The following is a 15177-nucleotide window of genomic DNA, read 5'->3' as shown; positions in this document are numbered from 1 at the left end:
ACACGAGCGCGACTTTAGCACTAGATTGAGCAACTTTCAGACCCTTTTAGCGGCTTTTTTCCATAGAATATTCATACTGACAAACCTAGCGACTTTTTTGGATAAACCTTAGCTATGGTTCAGCTGGAAGATTTCACCAGTGCTGTCCCGCGAACGCAAGGTCTGACTTTCCCGGAGAAGTGTCACCTCTCTAGGCGTCTGTTCTGTGCAGTGAGCGGCAGAGAAGTAGCGCATTCAGTTGACCGCACCGCAGCCGACTCGTCAATAAATGAGTACAAAACAGTGTTTCCTAGCACCTGTCGCTTTCTGATTGTTTGCAATTATAAATATGAGCGTAGTTCGTCTGTTAAAGGGGTCATATGATGCGATTTCATTTTTTCTTTCTCTTTGGAGTGTTACAAGCTCTGGGTGCATAAAGAAGATCTGTAAATTTGCAAACGACTAAAGTCTCAAATCCAAAGAGATATTCTTTATAAAAGTTAAGAGTCAGCCACACCTACCTAAAATGGCTCGTTCTAACACGCCCCCACATATCTACCTCACTATGTGGAAAGATTTGCATAATGCTGCCCAAATGTTCACGCAAAGAAAGAAGGTGTAACTTTTATTCTTGCTGTAGTATTGTTGCCGCTGCCGCCATGTCCTGAAGACGCTGTGTGATTCGTTGTGAAAGCAAAACTACTTTGTTTGGTCTTTCTGTATAATTTTGAAAAATACCATGATATCAATTTTTGGTCATACCGCCCAGCACTAAGCGTTAGTATAGCGGAGTATTTTCTATTGATAGTGAGTTGGGCAGGACATATTGATTTACCAGATGTATTCTTACATTTAGAATTAAACCTTTCTCTTTTTGTAAAACCACTCACTCACCTTTAAATGGGCATTTATAATACTAATTTTTATTTGTAATTTTTAAAAATACACAAATATCATGACAGTCATAGGATCTGCATTATGCAGAGATCATCTATGAATATTTCCCAGTCTCTCACTGTGTGTGACAGCAGGTGTAGTAAACATCAGTGTAGATATGCTGTGTGATGCAATCTTCAGCATTCAGCTGTCTAATAACTGCAGGCTGCTGTCACTCACAGTAAATGCTATACAAAACATTTTGTTTATTATATATTTCAAAATCTCAATACTACCTATAATATTACCTGGCTGAGTCCGGGCATTCCCCCTCCAAGCCTCAAAAGTCGGTCCATTCCTTAGATCTAGACACATATGAATAAGCAGTGAGCTTTAGTTTACAAACTTGTCAGTCCTTTCATATTAAAAGACCTGGGCACGTTTCTGAACGCTGCGGATTCATTAATATTGTATCCATGCATTCAAAAACCCCTACATTTCCAACTGTAACTAATAAAAATATTCCAAGTTGTCCACCCCAAAATTACCATAATAAGAGCTTTTTTGTGATGCACAAAAATCAGTCGCAGAAGATTTTAATTCACTGTCAAACATCAGAATGCTAACATGCTAAGCTATTTAGCATAGTGCTATTTACACAAACACTCATATGTAGCTTGTGAGCACAAACAACGGGAAAACGAACATTTGTAAACTCAAAACAGACTATAAAATAGGACAACATCACTTGATGTTACTCATTCATAACTCCAGTTAATCTCTAAACACCTGTAAGAAAGGCTAATAATGCTACAGCGGTTAAATACATCACTCAACAACAACTAAGAGTGTTTAATCCCAGAAACATCCTCTCGCACAGAACAACACGCCATAAACAACTCTTTGATGATCTTAAACCTGTATTATTTCTTTACCTGTGCAACGAGAGAGAGACGATGTCAGAGTGACTGCTCAGTTTCAGCCCGACTACAATGAATCAGCCAGAATTACCACACCGTGAATCTCACCACTACATGGTTATACAAGACGGAGACTGGATTTTCAAAATAAAAGTTTCTTAAACGCTTAAATGATAATGAGAATTTAGAGCTAGATAGTCTATATTTCAATATATTTAATAATACAAATTAAAATATGACGAATTTCATTGTATGTTATATTAATTCGTCATATTTTCATATGTATATATATATATATATACACACACACACACACACACACACACATATAGCGCTTTAGCTTACACTCTTAAAAATAAAGGTGCTTCAAAAGGTTCTTCAAGCGATGCCATAGAAGAACCATTTTTTGTTCCACAAAGAACCATTCAGTCAAAGGTTCTTTAAAGAACCATCTCTTTCTTACCTTCAGCTGTTCGTACTATCCACCGTAGTCTTCTGAGGTCAGTTTTAGTAGCTGAGCTGAGTTTAACCAGACAGTTACAGAGGTGCAGAGGACAGATTCAATGACTGCAGAGTAGAGCTGTATCAGCAGCTCCTGTGGCAGGTTGAACTTCCTCAGCTGGAAAAGGAAGTACAATCAATGTTGGGCCTTCTTGACTATAGAGTCTATGTCAAACTCCCACTTCAGGTCCTGAGTTGAGCCCAGGAACTGGTTATATTTGGTTGAGCCCAGGAACTGTTGGTGGTGATGGTGGTGATGGTGGTGTTGTTACAGTGCTGTCCATGATGGTGAGTGGGGGGAGTGCAGGAGGGTTTCTCCTGAAGTCGACTATCATCTCCACTGTTTTGAGTGTGTTCAGCTCAAGGTTGTTCAGACTGCACCAGACAGCCAGCTGCTCAACCTGGCTTATATGCAGACTCATCACCGTTCTGGATGAGGCCGATGACTGTAGTGTCATCTGCAAGCTTCAGGAACTTGACAGAGGGGTCAGTAGGTACAGTCGTTGGTGTACAGGGAAAAGAGCAGTGGGGAGAGCACACATCCCTGAGGGGCACCAGTGTTGATGGTGCGGGTGCTAGATCAGAATTTTTTCAGCCTCACTAGCTGCTGCCTATCTGTCAGGAAGCTGGTGATCCACTGACAGATGGAGGTGGGCACAGAGAGCTGGGTTAGTTTGGACAGGAGGAGTGCTGGGTTGATGGCGTTGAAAGCCGAGCTGAAGTCCACAAACAGGATCCTCACAGAAGTCCCTGATTTGTCCAAATGTTGTAGTATATAATGCAGTCTCATGTTGACTACAACATCCACAGACCTGTTTGCACGGTAAGTAAACTGCAGGGGGTCCAACAAGGGTCCTGTGATTTCCTTCAGGTGGGCCAGTACCAGACTTTCAAATGACTTCAAGACCACAGACGTTAAAGCAACAGGTCTGTAGTCATTTAGTCCTGCGATTTTGGGTTTCTTTGGAATGGGGATGATGGTGGAGCATTTGAAGCAGGAAGAGACTTTGCACAGCTCCAGTGATCTGTTGAAGATCTGTGAAAAGATGTGGGCCAGCTGGTCAGCATAGGCTTTTAAACAGACTGGTGTAACACCGTCTGGGCCTGGTGCTTTTCTTGTCTTGTTAAGACCTGACACACCATATTCACTGATCTGAAGTGCAGGAGGGGGGAGAGGGAGGTTGCTGGAGGTGTTGATGGATCCATGGAGAGAGATGGTCAGAATGGGTGTGTGGTGTGAGACCTTTATGATTTATCCGCATTTAACAGCTCCCAGTGGACTTTTCTATATATTGTTTTCTTTTTATTCCCTTCTATTCTATTCTAATTGTTTACTCTCTTTCACTGGTTTTTACACAGACGTAATTTTCACTTTCATTTCCTCTTCTCCCTCCTGCTGTCCTACACTCACAACCCAGGCTCCCTCATCCCCCCAGTGTGAGTTTCACATGGTCTCAGATGATCAGTGCAGAGAACATCTGATAATTGTGTGACAACAGGGAAGCATCTGCTCATGATGGACCTCCCTCTAATTTACATCTTTATGTTAGATCAATTACTTGGATGTTATAAAGTCTAAGACCATATTAGAAATCTGGGAAATTATTTATTTATTTTGAAACTAGAAATATACAAAACATTTTAGTATTTTTTTAATAACATTTAAATAATAAAATTCATGACATGAAAAGAAATTCATTGCAACATCATTTAAATTAGAAATATACAAAATCCTCTCCTGCTTTTGCTGCATGTGTCTATTACAGTAGCTGCTCCTTGAGCAGATAGATTTATGACGCTGAAGTTCTTAACACATTTTTTTCTCTGGAGTCTCACTCAAGAGGCACAACAGCGCCATTCAGCTCAAGTGAGATTTCGTGTGTTAGATCAGTGTTTCTCAACCAGGGGTCCGTGGACCCCTAGTGGTCCTTGACGTTAGGCTTTTAAACAGACTGGTGTAACACCGTCTGGGCCTGGTGCTTTTCTTGTCTTGTTAAGACCTGACACACCATATTCACTGATCTGAAGTGCAGGAGGGGGGAGAGGGAGGTTGCTGGAGGTGTTGATGGATCCATGGAGAGAGATGGTCAGAATGGGTGTGTGGTGTGAGACCGGGTTTTTCAAACCTGCAATAGAACTCATTCAAATCGTTGGCTAGTTGTTGATTCAACAAAGTGAAGTGTGTGTATATTGTAGTTTGTGTATGTTGTAGCTTGAGATGTCTTACAGTCCTTTCCACACTGATGCAGGGTCATTGGCAGAAACTGGTTTCTCAGGTTTTTGGAGTAGTTCCTCTTAGCCAATCTGATCTCCTTTGCCAGTGTGTTTTTCGCATGTTTATACAAGACTTTGTCCCCATTCCTGTAAGCATCTTCTTTAGCCTAACGGAGCTGTCTGAGTTTTACTGTGAACCATGGTTTGTTGTTGTTGAAAGTTAAATAAGTCCTGGTAGGGATACCAAATCCTCACAGAAACTGATGTATGAAATTACAGTATCTGTGAACTCGTCCAGAGTGGTGGCTGCAGCCTCAAAAACACTCCAGTCAGTGCAGTCGAAATGGGCTTGTAAATCCTGCTCTGCTTAATTAGTCCATCTTTTTACAGTCCTTATTACAGGTTTAGCTGATTTCAGTTTCTGCCTGTTGGTCAGTAAAATGAACCAAACAGTGATCAGAGAGCCGCAAAGCTACCCGTGGGACAGAGAGTGCAATGCATCCTTTATTGTGGTGTGGTTCAGTATACTGTCTTTGGTAGGCAATGTAACGTGCGGTTTGAATTTTGGAAGTTCACGGGAGAGATTTGCTTTATTAAAGTCACCAAGAATGATTATAACAGAGTCCGGGTGTTGTTCTGTGTCTAATCAGCCAGCTGTTGTAACGCTGTGTTCACACATGCTTGCGGAGGAATGTAAATTACGAGAATGAACAAGGAAAACTCCCGCGGTGAGTAGAACGGCTTACAGTTGATGAAGAGCACTTCTAGATCGGGACAGCACATCTTCTTCAACGCTGTTACGACGCTGTTATGATAACAGTGCAACTACTTCTTGGCTGTGAAGTGGCATTAATTAATATTCATGAAGTGCTTCACAATAATTCTTAGTTTGTAAATGTAATTAAACGTGTTTACACTTTCAATTAAAACCCTACAATGAGTGTATTATTTGGTGCATTACAATAACAATTCTTCAAATGTTTCAGAATTAATTGAAAAATACCCTTTACAACATCTTTAGAATTACATTGCTAATTGCTTCACAATAAATTCTCTACAGGTCAGAGTTCAGAATATTAGCGTTATAAAGGAGCCCGTCTACCAATCACAGCTCCTGAGTGTTTCCATGGCTGCTGAGGCATCTGTTCTAGTAATTACCCCCACAGGACTTCAGCGTCATGAGAGTCAGGCATGACCCCAGGGCAAAGTTTAAAGGAGACCTCTTGTCCTGGCAAAAATTAAATGTTCTCCAGAGGGTGGCAGCACCCGCTGAAACCTCCTGTGGAGAGAAATGGGGCGTGACACAGATACAATACCCAATTCAGGGCAGAGCATGCAGTTTTGGTGCCTTGTAGCCTTTAAATCTTCTTTAGATTAGATTAATATCTTCTAGCGTGAAACTCTTTCTGATGTTAAACTTGAGCAGCTTCCTCTGCTACAGCCCCCAACAGGAAGTGGTACAGTGAGAGGAGTAGGATGACTTCCTGTGGAAATGGATCTCTCTGCTAATCGAATCAGATATGCAGAGCCTCGGCCTCTATCAGAACTATCTGTCAATAAAGCTAGGCAGCCTCTCTTCCTGTTTATCATTCAAAAATAGTCGTCAGAGAAAGTATGCAGTGGTTCTCAACCGCTTTTGCTTCAGGAATAAGATTTAGTTCTGCAGGAAACTGACAAATCAGCACGGTATTAAAATGCTTTTTTATTCATAATAAATAATAATAATAATACATAGTTCTTATTATTATTATTGTTGTTGGTTTCTAACTGTTTCTCCTTGATGGTTTCATGCTCTCAACGGTCAATAATTCACTGCATGCTTTTCCTGATTTTGTATAATGTAGCAAAATAAATTATATTATTATTGTTATTGATTTTCAAATGTCACTCTTATATATAAATTACTCTTTTGACAGTTTCATCCTCTCAACAGCCAAAAATTCACTGAATGAAACCATGCTTTTTCTTGTTGTATTTAATTTAGTCTGGGTTGTATTTTGACTTTTTTTTTTTTTTTACAAATATTTATAAATGTATTAATATTTTATCAATATCTAATGCAACTTTCTGTGCATTCATGCTTTTCCTAATTAATGTAGTAAATAAATTATATTATTTTATAAATATTATTATTATTATATTTATAAAATAACACAATTTACTACGTTAAATACAATGAATACAATTGACTAAATACAATCACATTTTTACTGCTGAGAGCATAAAAACTTCAAAAAAGAGAGAAACTAATAATAATAATAATCATCATCATCATTTTGATGGTTCTTAACAGTCAATAATTCACTTCATGAAGCAATGCATTTCCTTATTGCATTTAATGTCTGTGTTGTATTTTTGTTTTGTTTTGCAAACATTTATACATTTTTATATATTTATCCAGTGCAACTTCAAGTATGTTCATGCAAACCCATGAGTTCTATAATGCTAATTAAGGATCAAGCAGCAGATCAATTAGAGTTTGAATGAACACACAAACTTTGTTTAAACTTTGAAAAAAATGTGAAGCATTTCCTCTTTCTTTTAAAGTTGAAAACCATACATCCTTACATATATGCATAATTAAATGGTCAGTTAGCATTGAGCTAATTATTATAGTTTTCCCCTATACTACCTGTGACCAGAACAGTCATGCTACCCATTTTGAGCTCACGACTGCTCACAAATATACATGCATGGCGAATGAGGAGATCTATCTCAAGGTACTCAAACAGCACAACAGGGAGAGGGAACAGAGAGAAACATGGGATAGGCCTACATCTCATGTGAAAACACCAAAACCGACCCTTCACCTAGAACAGCACTCTTCCTCTTCCAACTTCTTCTCTCTCCATGTCTCTCGACACTCAAGAAGTGGTACGATACAGCTGTGAGACCCGCAGCGCTTTCATAACCACAGACTCCAACATGCGTTTTAGTCATTCACCCAACGGGTTCATCTCTGTTACCAATGGAGATTACGAGTGTAAGCATGTGAAAGCGATCTTACATTAGCACATGCAAGGAATGTGTTAAAAGCAATCATAAACCCCTGGTGGGTGGAGAGTAAGTGGTAGATATCATACAACATGAGAAAAAAGGGGGAGGGTGTGTGTGAACGAGTGAAGATGGGAATGGTTGTGAAAACCAGACCTCTTCACTGGTATGTCAGTAATGCGCTATGCACCCTCCCCCCCCCATTCCAAACACACACTCCCATTCCCAATCCAGCGAAGGGGGTTCATTTGGTGGAATCTCAGACCCCTCAGCCCCCTCTGCCATAAATGCCTCCAGCTTCTCCGACCACCCACTTACCCACCCTTCTCCTGCAGGACAGGATCCCGTTACAGCTGGAGATAAGACTTACGACTACAACTAAAGATTGCAGATCACCCCTAAACTGGCTCAATATGCGAGCGAGCTTGCTTTCTGCGATCATGTTACTGCTGCATTAGAGTCTGAGCCTCTCGAGTGGATAAAATGCAGCGGCGACGGCGTATTATGCAGCTCAGCTCTGTGCACTCGACTAATGGAGCTACTTGGAATCAGAACAGCATATAGTTCACAAATGTGGAAGTGATTGAAATGTGAGTCATTTGGCGAATCATATGTGAAGAATTTCGTCACGGCCTGCGGTGGAGGATGTGTGTTTTGGTGGTGGTGGTTGGGGTGGGGGAGTCATTCCTGGAATGCTAAGAGTAAAAGTTCATAGATCAGATTACAGGAAGGAAACCACAGGGAAAAAAACATTGAGAGGAAACAGGCATCAAACTGCCGTCTGCTTTTTAGCCAGTGGAAATTGTGTAAAATGCTTCAGTTCAATTTCTTTTCTTTTTTTGTTATATGAAGGTTGTATTATTGTAGTTCTTATTTTTGCTACTTTTTAAATTTTCCATTACAACCAAACAAACGTATGTCATTAAAGAACTTGAGATGAACTATGAGATGTGAATAAAATATATAAAATGGAACTTGTGAACAAATTATTTTTGCTCTTCATTTCCAATCAAGTCATAATTTTGTCAAATTAAAAAAAAAGGAAAATATGAATTAACTGTGTGCATTTAGTATATTTAAAATGCTTGATATGAAATTTGACAAGACAAAGAAGTCAAAAAAGAATTTTAGTTCAACAAAGTTAAAGATGTCATTTCTATCATTGTCATATTCATCACAGAATGTTCTTAAACACAATACATCATTACATGCAATGCATATTTAATACAGACTATTTAAATACACTATAGAGATAAACTCTAGTTTGTTTTTTCACAAGGTCAAAAGTGCCCATAGTTGAAGAAATGGCAGATTGCAGAACATCTTTTTCTTTTTACAACTAATAATACTCTTTCCCAAGCTGCAAACAACCCCAGATTGCTCTTTTGCTTCCAACCCAGCACAGTTTGTGTGGTTTGACCGGGTCTTTGGAGCAGTAAAAAGGGACATCAGCGGTGACTGGGATCTATTTGGCTAATAAGTGAACCGTGTTCAGGAACCTCCCAGTAGGGGATCGCAGTGTGCCTGAGGGAAGAGGAAGCTCCTCTGGGAACAAGAGAACAGCACATCCCATCTATTATTCAGCAATGGGGTTTGAGATGGCGCGGGCACAGAGCTTACTGTGAAATATACCCTGTTCTTCTGCTCCTAAAATAGATGCAGTTCAGGTTTTGCTGACCTCTACAATCTAAAAAAGTAATGTGAAACTGAATACAAATAAAAACAAATACATTTCAGGAGACAACTTGTGTTGCTATTCGCATGATTTTCTTCATACCATGTTGAACAAAAACATATGTTGATGGCACCATGCCTACAAAGTATTTCTGCTATGATTGGTTTATTTTCAAGTCATATTTCAAGTTCCCATTCCCCATTTATGAGAAGCGAATGAGTCAGGGCTATAACATATGTTAAATTGCTTTCAGCTGAATACAACCATTTCTTTTAGGACTTTAACATGGTGGTTGTACAAGCATCCAGTTCTCTTGGCTTAATATGCCTAAACAGGCTTTACTGTTACATGCTCGCCTGGCTCAGATCAGTCATTAAATTCATGCATGTTTAATGCAGCAGAATTGCTGTAGATCAATTGCTTTCGGAGAAAATCCAAACCGCAGGGTTTGAAATCAAAACAAAGAGAGAGAAGTAGATCCAGCATTTCCAGGCAAAGCCTCTGAACACGATCCAACAAAGATGCACCATAAATGTACAACGTGCGGTCGCACAGCTCTCCATATCAGGATTTGACTGGGCAAATGGATCGTTTTCTCAGACTGAATAATTAAAGAGGCAATACAAGAATATCACCACAGTCGGATATACGCTACCCCCTTCATGAAAAATGATCCAGCCCATCAAACATAAAGCACCTCCAGCTGATAACACTGATCTGAGAACAAGCTAAATTCAGCTAGTTTGACTTTGAAACGCTTTCTGTCACAAAAATAGGCAGTATATCAGGCAGTGCATCAGTTAAATCTCTAGATCGACATTCTTGGGACTTAATTCTTGAAACACATAGCTGTAGATTTAATTGATGCACATGATGTACTGTAGGAAATGTTCTGTTCTATGACCTTTGATGGTGGTTGAGTGTGTCAGCCAGAGTTTTTGTAATTTTGGCTCTTGACAGAAAGCCTTTCTCTGCTCTCAAAAGACCAGAATTTACTGTGACATGCTACATTTTATGACTGATGAAATAGATTATGTGAAATATGCGCAGTTACACTTTGGTATTGTATGCAACAGAATAGGTCATGAGATTATTGAAAACGATGTGAAATTTTAAAGTTCATGAGTTTAAACAATATCATGTAGCTCTGATTAAGAGTATGTCAATAAAAGCAAGTATGATACAGTATAAAAAATGTTTAATCTAAGATATGTGTGGAAACTGCAAATTTTTCTATTCAGGTCAAATGTATTATTCAGTATGGTGAAATAAACCTGAATACAACAAGTTATACAAATGAAAATGTTTTGCTCATGTTGCTATAGAACAGTCATCTTTAATAATGACACCTAATGGTTTAGCTAGAAATTAGCAGTCAGCCATGGCTAATTCCACAAATTCCTTGTGTCCAATAAAGATAAAAGTTGTGTTCAACTTCTGACACTTCCCTTACGAAAATCAACCATGGGTTTACTACACTTAAAAAAAACATGGCTACTATAGTTAAACCATGGTAACCACAAATTAACCATGGTTTTGCTACACAAGCTATAGTTTAACCATGGCATTTTTAGTAAACCTGGCTATATACAGTGGGTACGGAAAGTATTCAGACCCCCTTAAATTTTTCACTCTTTGTTATATTGCAGCCATTTGCTAAAATCATTTAAGTTAATTTTTTTTGTCATTTATGTACACACAGCACCCCATATTGACAGAAAAACACAGAATTGTTGACATTTTTGCAGATTTATTAAAAAAGAAAAACTGAAATATCACATGGTCCTAAGTATTCAGACCCTTTGCTCAGTATTTAGTAGAAGCACCCTTTTGATCGAATACAGCCATGAGTCTTTTTGCCACGCGCTCTCAAGTCGTCAAGACCACAAGTGTGGGTATTCGGACAAGGCAAAATGTCAAAATGTAAGTATACTTTGAGTTTTAGAGTTAGGGAAAACATCTAAAGGAAAAGTTCACCCCAAAATTTAAGTTTTTACTCATTTAGATTCAGATTTACTCACCCTTATGTCATTATAAAACTGTATGACTTACTTTCTTCTGCAGGAACACAAAAGAAGAAATTTTGAGTAATGTCTTTGTGTTTTTTCACCAGAATGGTTTGGTTTGTAACAACCAATATTCTTTAAAATATCTTCTTTGGTGTTCCACAGAAGAAATAATGACATGAGGGTGAGAAAATGATGACAGAATTTTAATTTTTTGGTGAACTATCCCTTTAAGTACTGAAATTAAGTATAGAACCATTAACATTTATAATTCATCATACAAATGAGGAATACAACAAGCAATTTGGCACAAAAAAGAGACAAACAATTTGACTGATGCACATGATGTACAAAGTATAAAGTTTCAGACATTGTTTAGAATAGTACAAGCTAGAACACAGAGGAAAAGAGCTTTTTTTCAGTTGTTCACAAATGTATTTTTACGTAAACAGTATTTTTCTAAGCAATTATGTTTTTTGTTTGTGAGTGATATAAAATTCCATATATTTAAAATGGCGGTACCAAAGCCCTAAAATTCTAAATTGGCGTACAAAAAAAAAAATGAAAACAATCTATAATAGTTTTAATGTGAAAGATACAGTGCCTTGTGAAAGTATTCATACCCCTTTTTCACATCAATCTACACTCCATGCAGCATAATTATAAAGCAAAAACAGATTTGTGACAACTTTGCAAATTTATTAAAAATAAAAAAACCTCATTAAGTGCATTGCATAAGTATTCATACCCTTAGTTGAAGCACCTTTACAGCTGCAAGTCTTTTTGGGTATGATGTGACACGCTTTGCACATCTGCATTTGGCAATTTTCTGCCAGTTCTCTTTTCCTCTCCTCTCCGCCTTTTAAGCTCTGTTAGGTTGGATGGGGGCCGACAGACATTTTCAGGTTTCTCCTGAAATATTCGATTGGATTCAAGCCCAGGCTCTGACTGGGCTACTCAAGGACGTTCACAGAGTTGTCTATAAACCACTCTTACATTGTCTTAACTGTGTGCATCATTGTCATTTTTGAAGGTGAACCTTCTGCCCAGTCCTAGGTTCTTAATGCTCTGGACTAGATTTTCATTAAGACTATCTCTGTATTTAGCTGCATTGAGCTTTTCTTCTACTCTGACGAGTCCCTCAGTCCCTGCCGCTGAAAAACAACCCCTCAGCATGAGGCTGCTACCAGCACACTTTACTATTGGGATAGTACTGTGCAGGTAGTGCTTTCCTCCGTACATGATGCTTGGAACTGAGGTTCATCAGAACAAGGAATTTTGATTATCTCTTCTTTCAGTCTGAGAGACCTTTAGGTGTTTTTTTTTTAAATTCCAAGTGTGTTTTCATGTGTCTTCACTAAGGGTAGGATTGAGTTTGTCCACACCATCATAAAGCCCGGATCGGTGGAGTGTTGCAGTGATGTTTGTCCTTCTTTTTTTCTGAACTCTTGACACAATTCATCCTGTCTCTGAGCTCTACAGGCAGTTCTTTTGACCTCGGGGCTTGGTTTTTGCTCCAATATGCATTTTCAGCTGTTAGAATTTTATTGAGAGGTGTGTGCTTTTCCAAATAATACCATTTGAATTGAATTTGCCACAGGTATATATATATATATATATACACCTTAGCATCACTCACTTTTCTTCAGAAACTGCAAAAAAATCTTATTTTTCCTGCATAATAATCAAAACACCTATATTGTTGCATATTGCTGCAGCAGCTACTGCAAAGCCAAAGGCTCACCTGACAATGTGACACTCTGAACAGACTGTTACAGACACAATCTGCTGTTCTACCTGATTCTCCTTAATGACCTCCAGCAGTGCTGAATCAGAGCTTTCTACCTCTCAGTTTCTCTCCCTCTCCTTTCCCCATCTCTGTTGACCTATTGAATTTTCCCCAACAGCTTCATGGACTGCTGGGCTTCATTCTGTTTGACCTCTGGTGTTCAGTGACTGACCCTGTGCTGTGCAGGCACTCACCCCTGAGATACAAAGCCTGGGCTGAATCCGTCCATCCGTCCAATGGAGACCTAACCAGGCCAAACAAAAGCCACCTCGCTGAACTGAACTCTGGCACTCGCAACAGAGAATACAGAACATGGCTTGCTTTTCAAGCACTTTAAAAGAGCTTGTCTACATCAAGTCCCCTAATTGACACTGGGGTGAAAAGAACTGCCTAATTGCATGATTTAGACTCACAATATGCCCTGACAGATGACACTAATCACAGCGGGAATTATTAAGCCATGTTTCTTGCTTAGACAGCAAATGAGATGCTATAAAAGGTCACACATATTGATCTTATGATGTAAGTGCAGATTGTTATTAAAATTGCTCATACGTAGCAGTGTGTGTGAGTGTATACTTGCTGAAATGCACTCAGCAGAGCTCAGCATTGCAGAGTCAATATTAAACTATGTTTAATGCACCTGCAATGTCCCAAAAGACAACAATGACACACAGCTAACAAAGATTAATGACATGTAAGTAATATATGATTATAAGTTTATAGACAGTCCCTGAAAGTATTTTTTCTCTTATATTTTATTTTAGCTTTAAATATATATATAAAATCAAAAAAGCCTGGCACTCAGTTACAATTTACTAACCAATAGAAAGTAGTGAAACATTCTGTAAGTTGTGGTTTGTTTCTAGGGTAACAGCAGGGGTTGTCAAGTTGACTGTGGTGTGGTTTTTGGTTGTTTTTGTGGTCAGTGGTGAAAAGTCAGACTGTAACTTTTTTTATGTTTGGCCGGATCACCTAAAAAATTGTTTTACTTAGTAATATATTATATTAATCGAGATTAAAATTTAAATTCATGTTATTATTATTTTATTCAATAACAACCTTTATTAAACAATATTTTATTTAATAATAATTTTGTCAAAATACTATACATAATATTTTATTTTATTAAAATGCAATAAATATTCTATTAAATCACATAATTTATTATTATTATTATTATAGCTAGTGGGTTTGATTTATAGGGAACACAAATAGGCTACCAATTTGCAAGTTACTTTGGATGAAAGCAACTTCTTTCTTTTGCATTCCATTCTTCATTTAATATAATGAAAGATCAATCTTTTTAGAGAGAATATGTTTTATTATGAGAGAAAAAATGTAATGCAGAAAATTTACTTCTGGTCCTTTCTTCCATCTCACTTTTCATATGTTTTGCTTTTCACATGCGTATAATCAGTTTGAGCTTTGGCCTCTACCCTGACTCACTGTGGCTTTCTGCCTCACTAAACTCTCACACACATCACACTGCGAGTGGAGCTAGAAATCACACTCAGAGGATGTGTGATGAGATCAAATTCTCAGTCCTGACTCCACAACAGTGTCTTTGTGCACCAATAATTAGCAATATGACTGTAACAGCTTTTGTTACATATGCAAACTGTTATGTGACACCCATGGGGAAAAACATGCTTGTTTCCAATCACAGCAGCATGAGAAAGATACTCAGATATATGGGCTATAGTTACAACTTTGTGACTAACTTAACAAGCCATATAACTAGTCGGGTGAGGCTTAAACACGTTCTCATTCCCTTTCAATCACCTGTGTGGCATTTCAGTTAATTTAATATCTGTCCTGCACCAAATTGCAAATTGTCATTGAATAACCCTAGGTGTTCCTTGAATCGGTACATAAGCTGTGAAATGTGATTACAGAGGAACATTACCATGACAAAAAGTAGATAAGACATGCCCTGGGCAACCCTCTAGGAGGTGTCATTTCATTTCAGCCTTGTTATTACTGTTGCAAGAGGGAACTAGTTCACACACCCCCTTGCCTTTATGCCACACAGGACATTTGTCTGTTTCTATCAATTTCACAAAGCTAGAAAGTTAGTTTATGCAGTCAATACATAATGTTTTTTTTTTTTTTTGGGGTGTGGCGGGTGCTCATTTATAGTAGTACAAATGGTTTGTGATTATTTATGAGCACCTGTCTGGATGCATAAAATGTGATTGCTTAATATCAAAATGGCAGCAC

General features: G+C 38.3%; 1 protein-coding gene across 1 annotated transcript in view; it reads right to left on the bottom strand.

Moving 5' to 3' along the window:
• The window catches only part of psmd14 (proteasome 26S subunit, non-ATPase 14), an 18840-nt gene extending 16944 nt beyond the window's left edge, over window positions 1-1896 (bottom strand). Inside the window, exons 1-2 of the mRNA XM_016248682.1 lie at window positions 1791-1896; window positions 1164-1220 (exon numbers count right to left, since the gene is read on the bottom strand). Of these exons, the coding sequence (XP_016104168.1) occupies window positions 1164-1211 (48 nt within the window). The 5' untranslated portion in view covers window positions 1212-1220; window positions 1791-1896. The remainder of the gene's footprint in view (window positions 1-1163; window positions 1221-1790) is intronic.
• Between the last annotated feature and the right edge of the window lie 13281 nt (window positions 1897-15177).

This window comes from Sinocyclocheilus grahami, unplaced genomic scaffold (assembly GCF_001515645.1).
Source record: "Sinocyclocheilus grahami isolate Dianchi unplaced genomic scaffold, SAMN03320097.WGS_v1.1 scaffold25.1, whole genome shotgun sequence".
Taxonomy (NCBI): Eukaryota; Metazoa; Chordata; class Actinopteri; order Cypriniformes; family Cyprinidae; genus Sinocyclocheilus; species Sinocyclocheilus grahami.
This window is presented reverse-complemented; position numbering and strand designations above follow the sequence as displayed.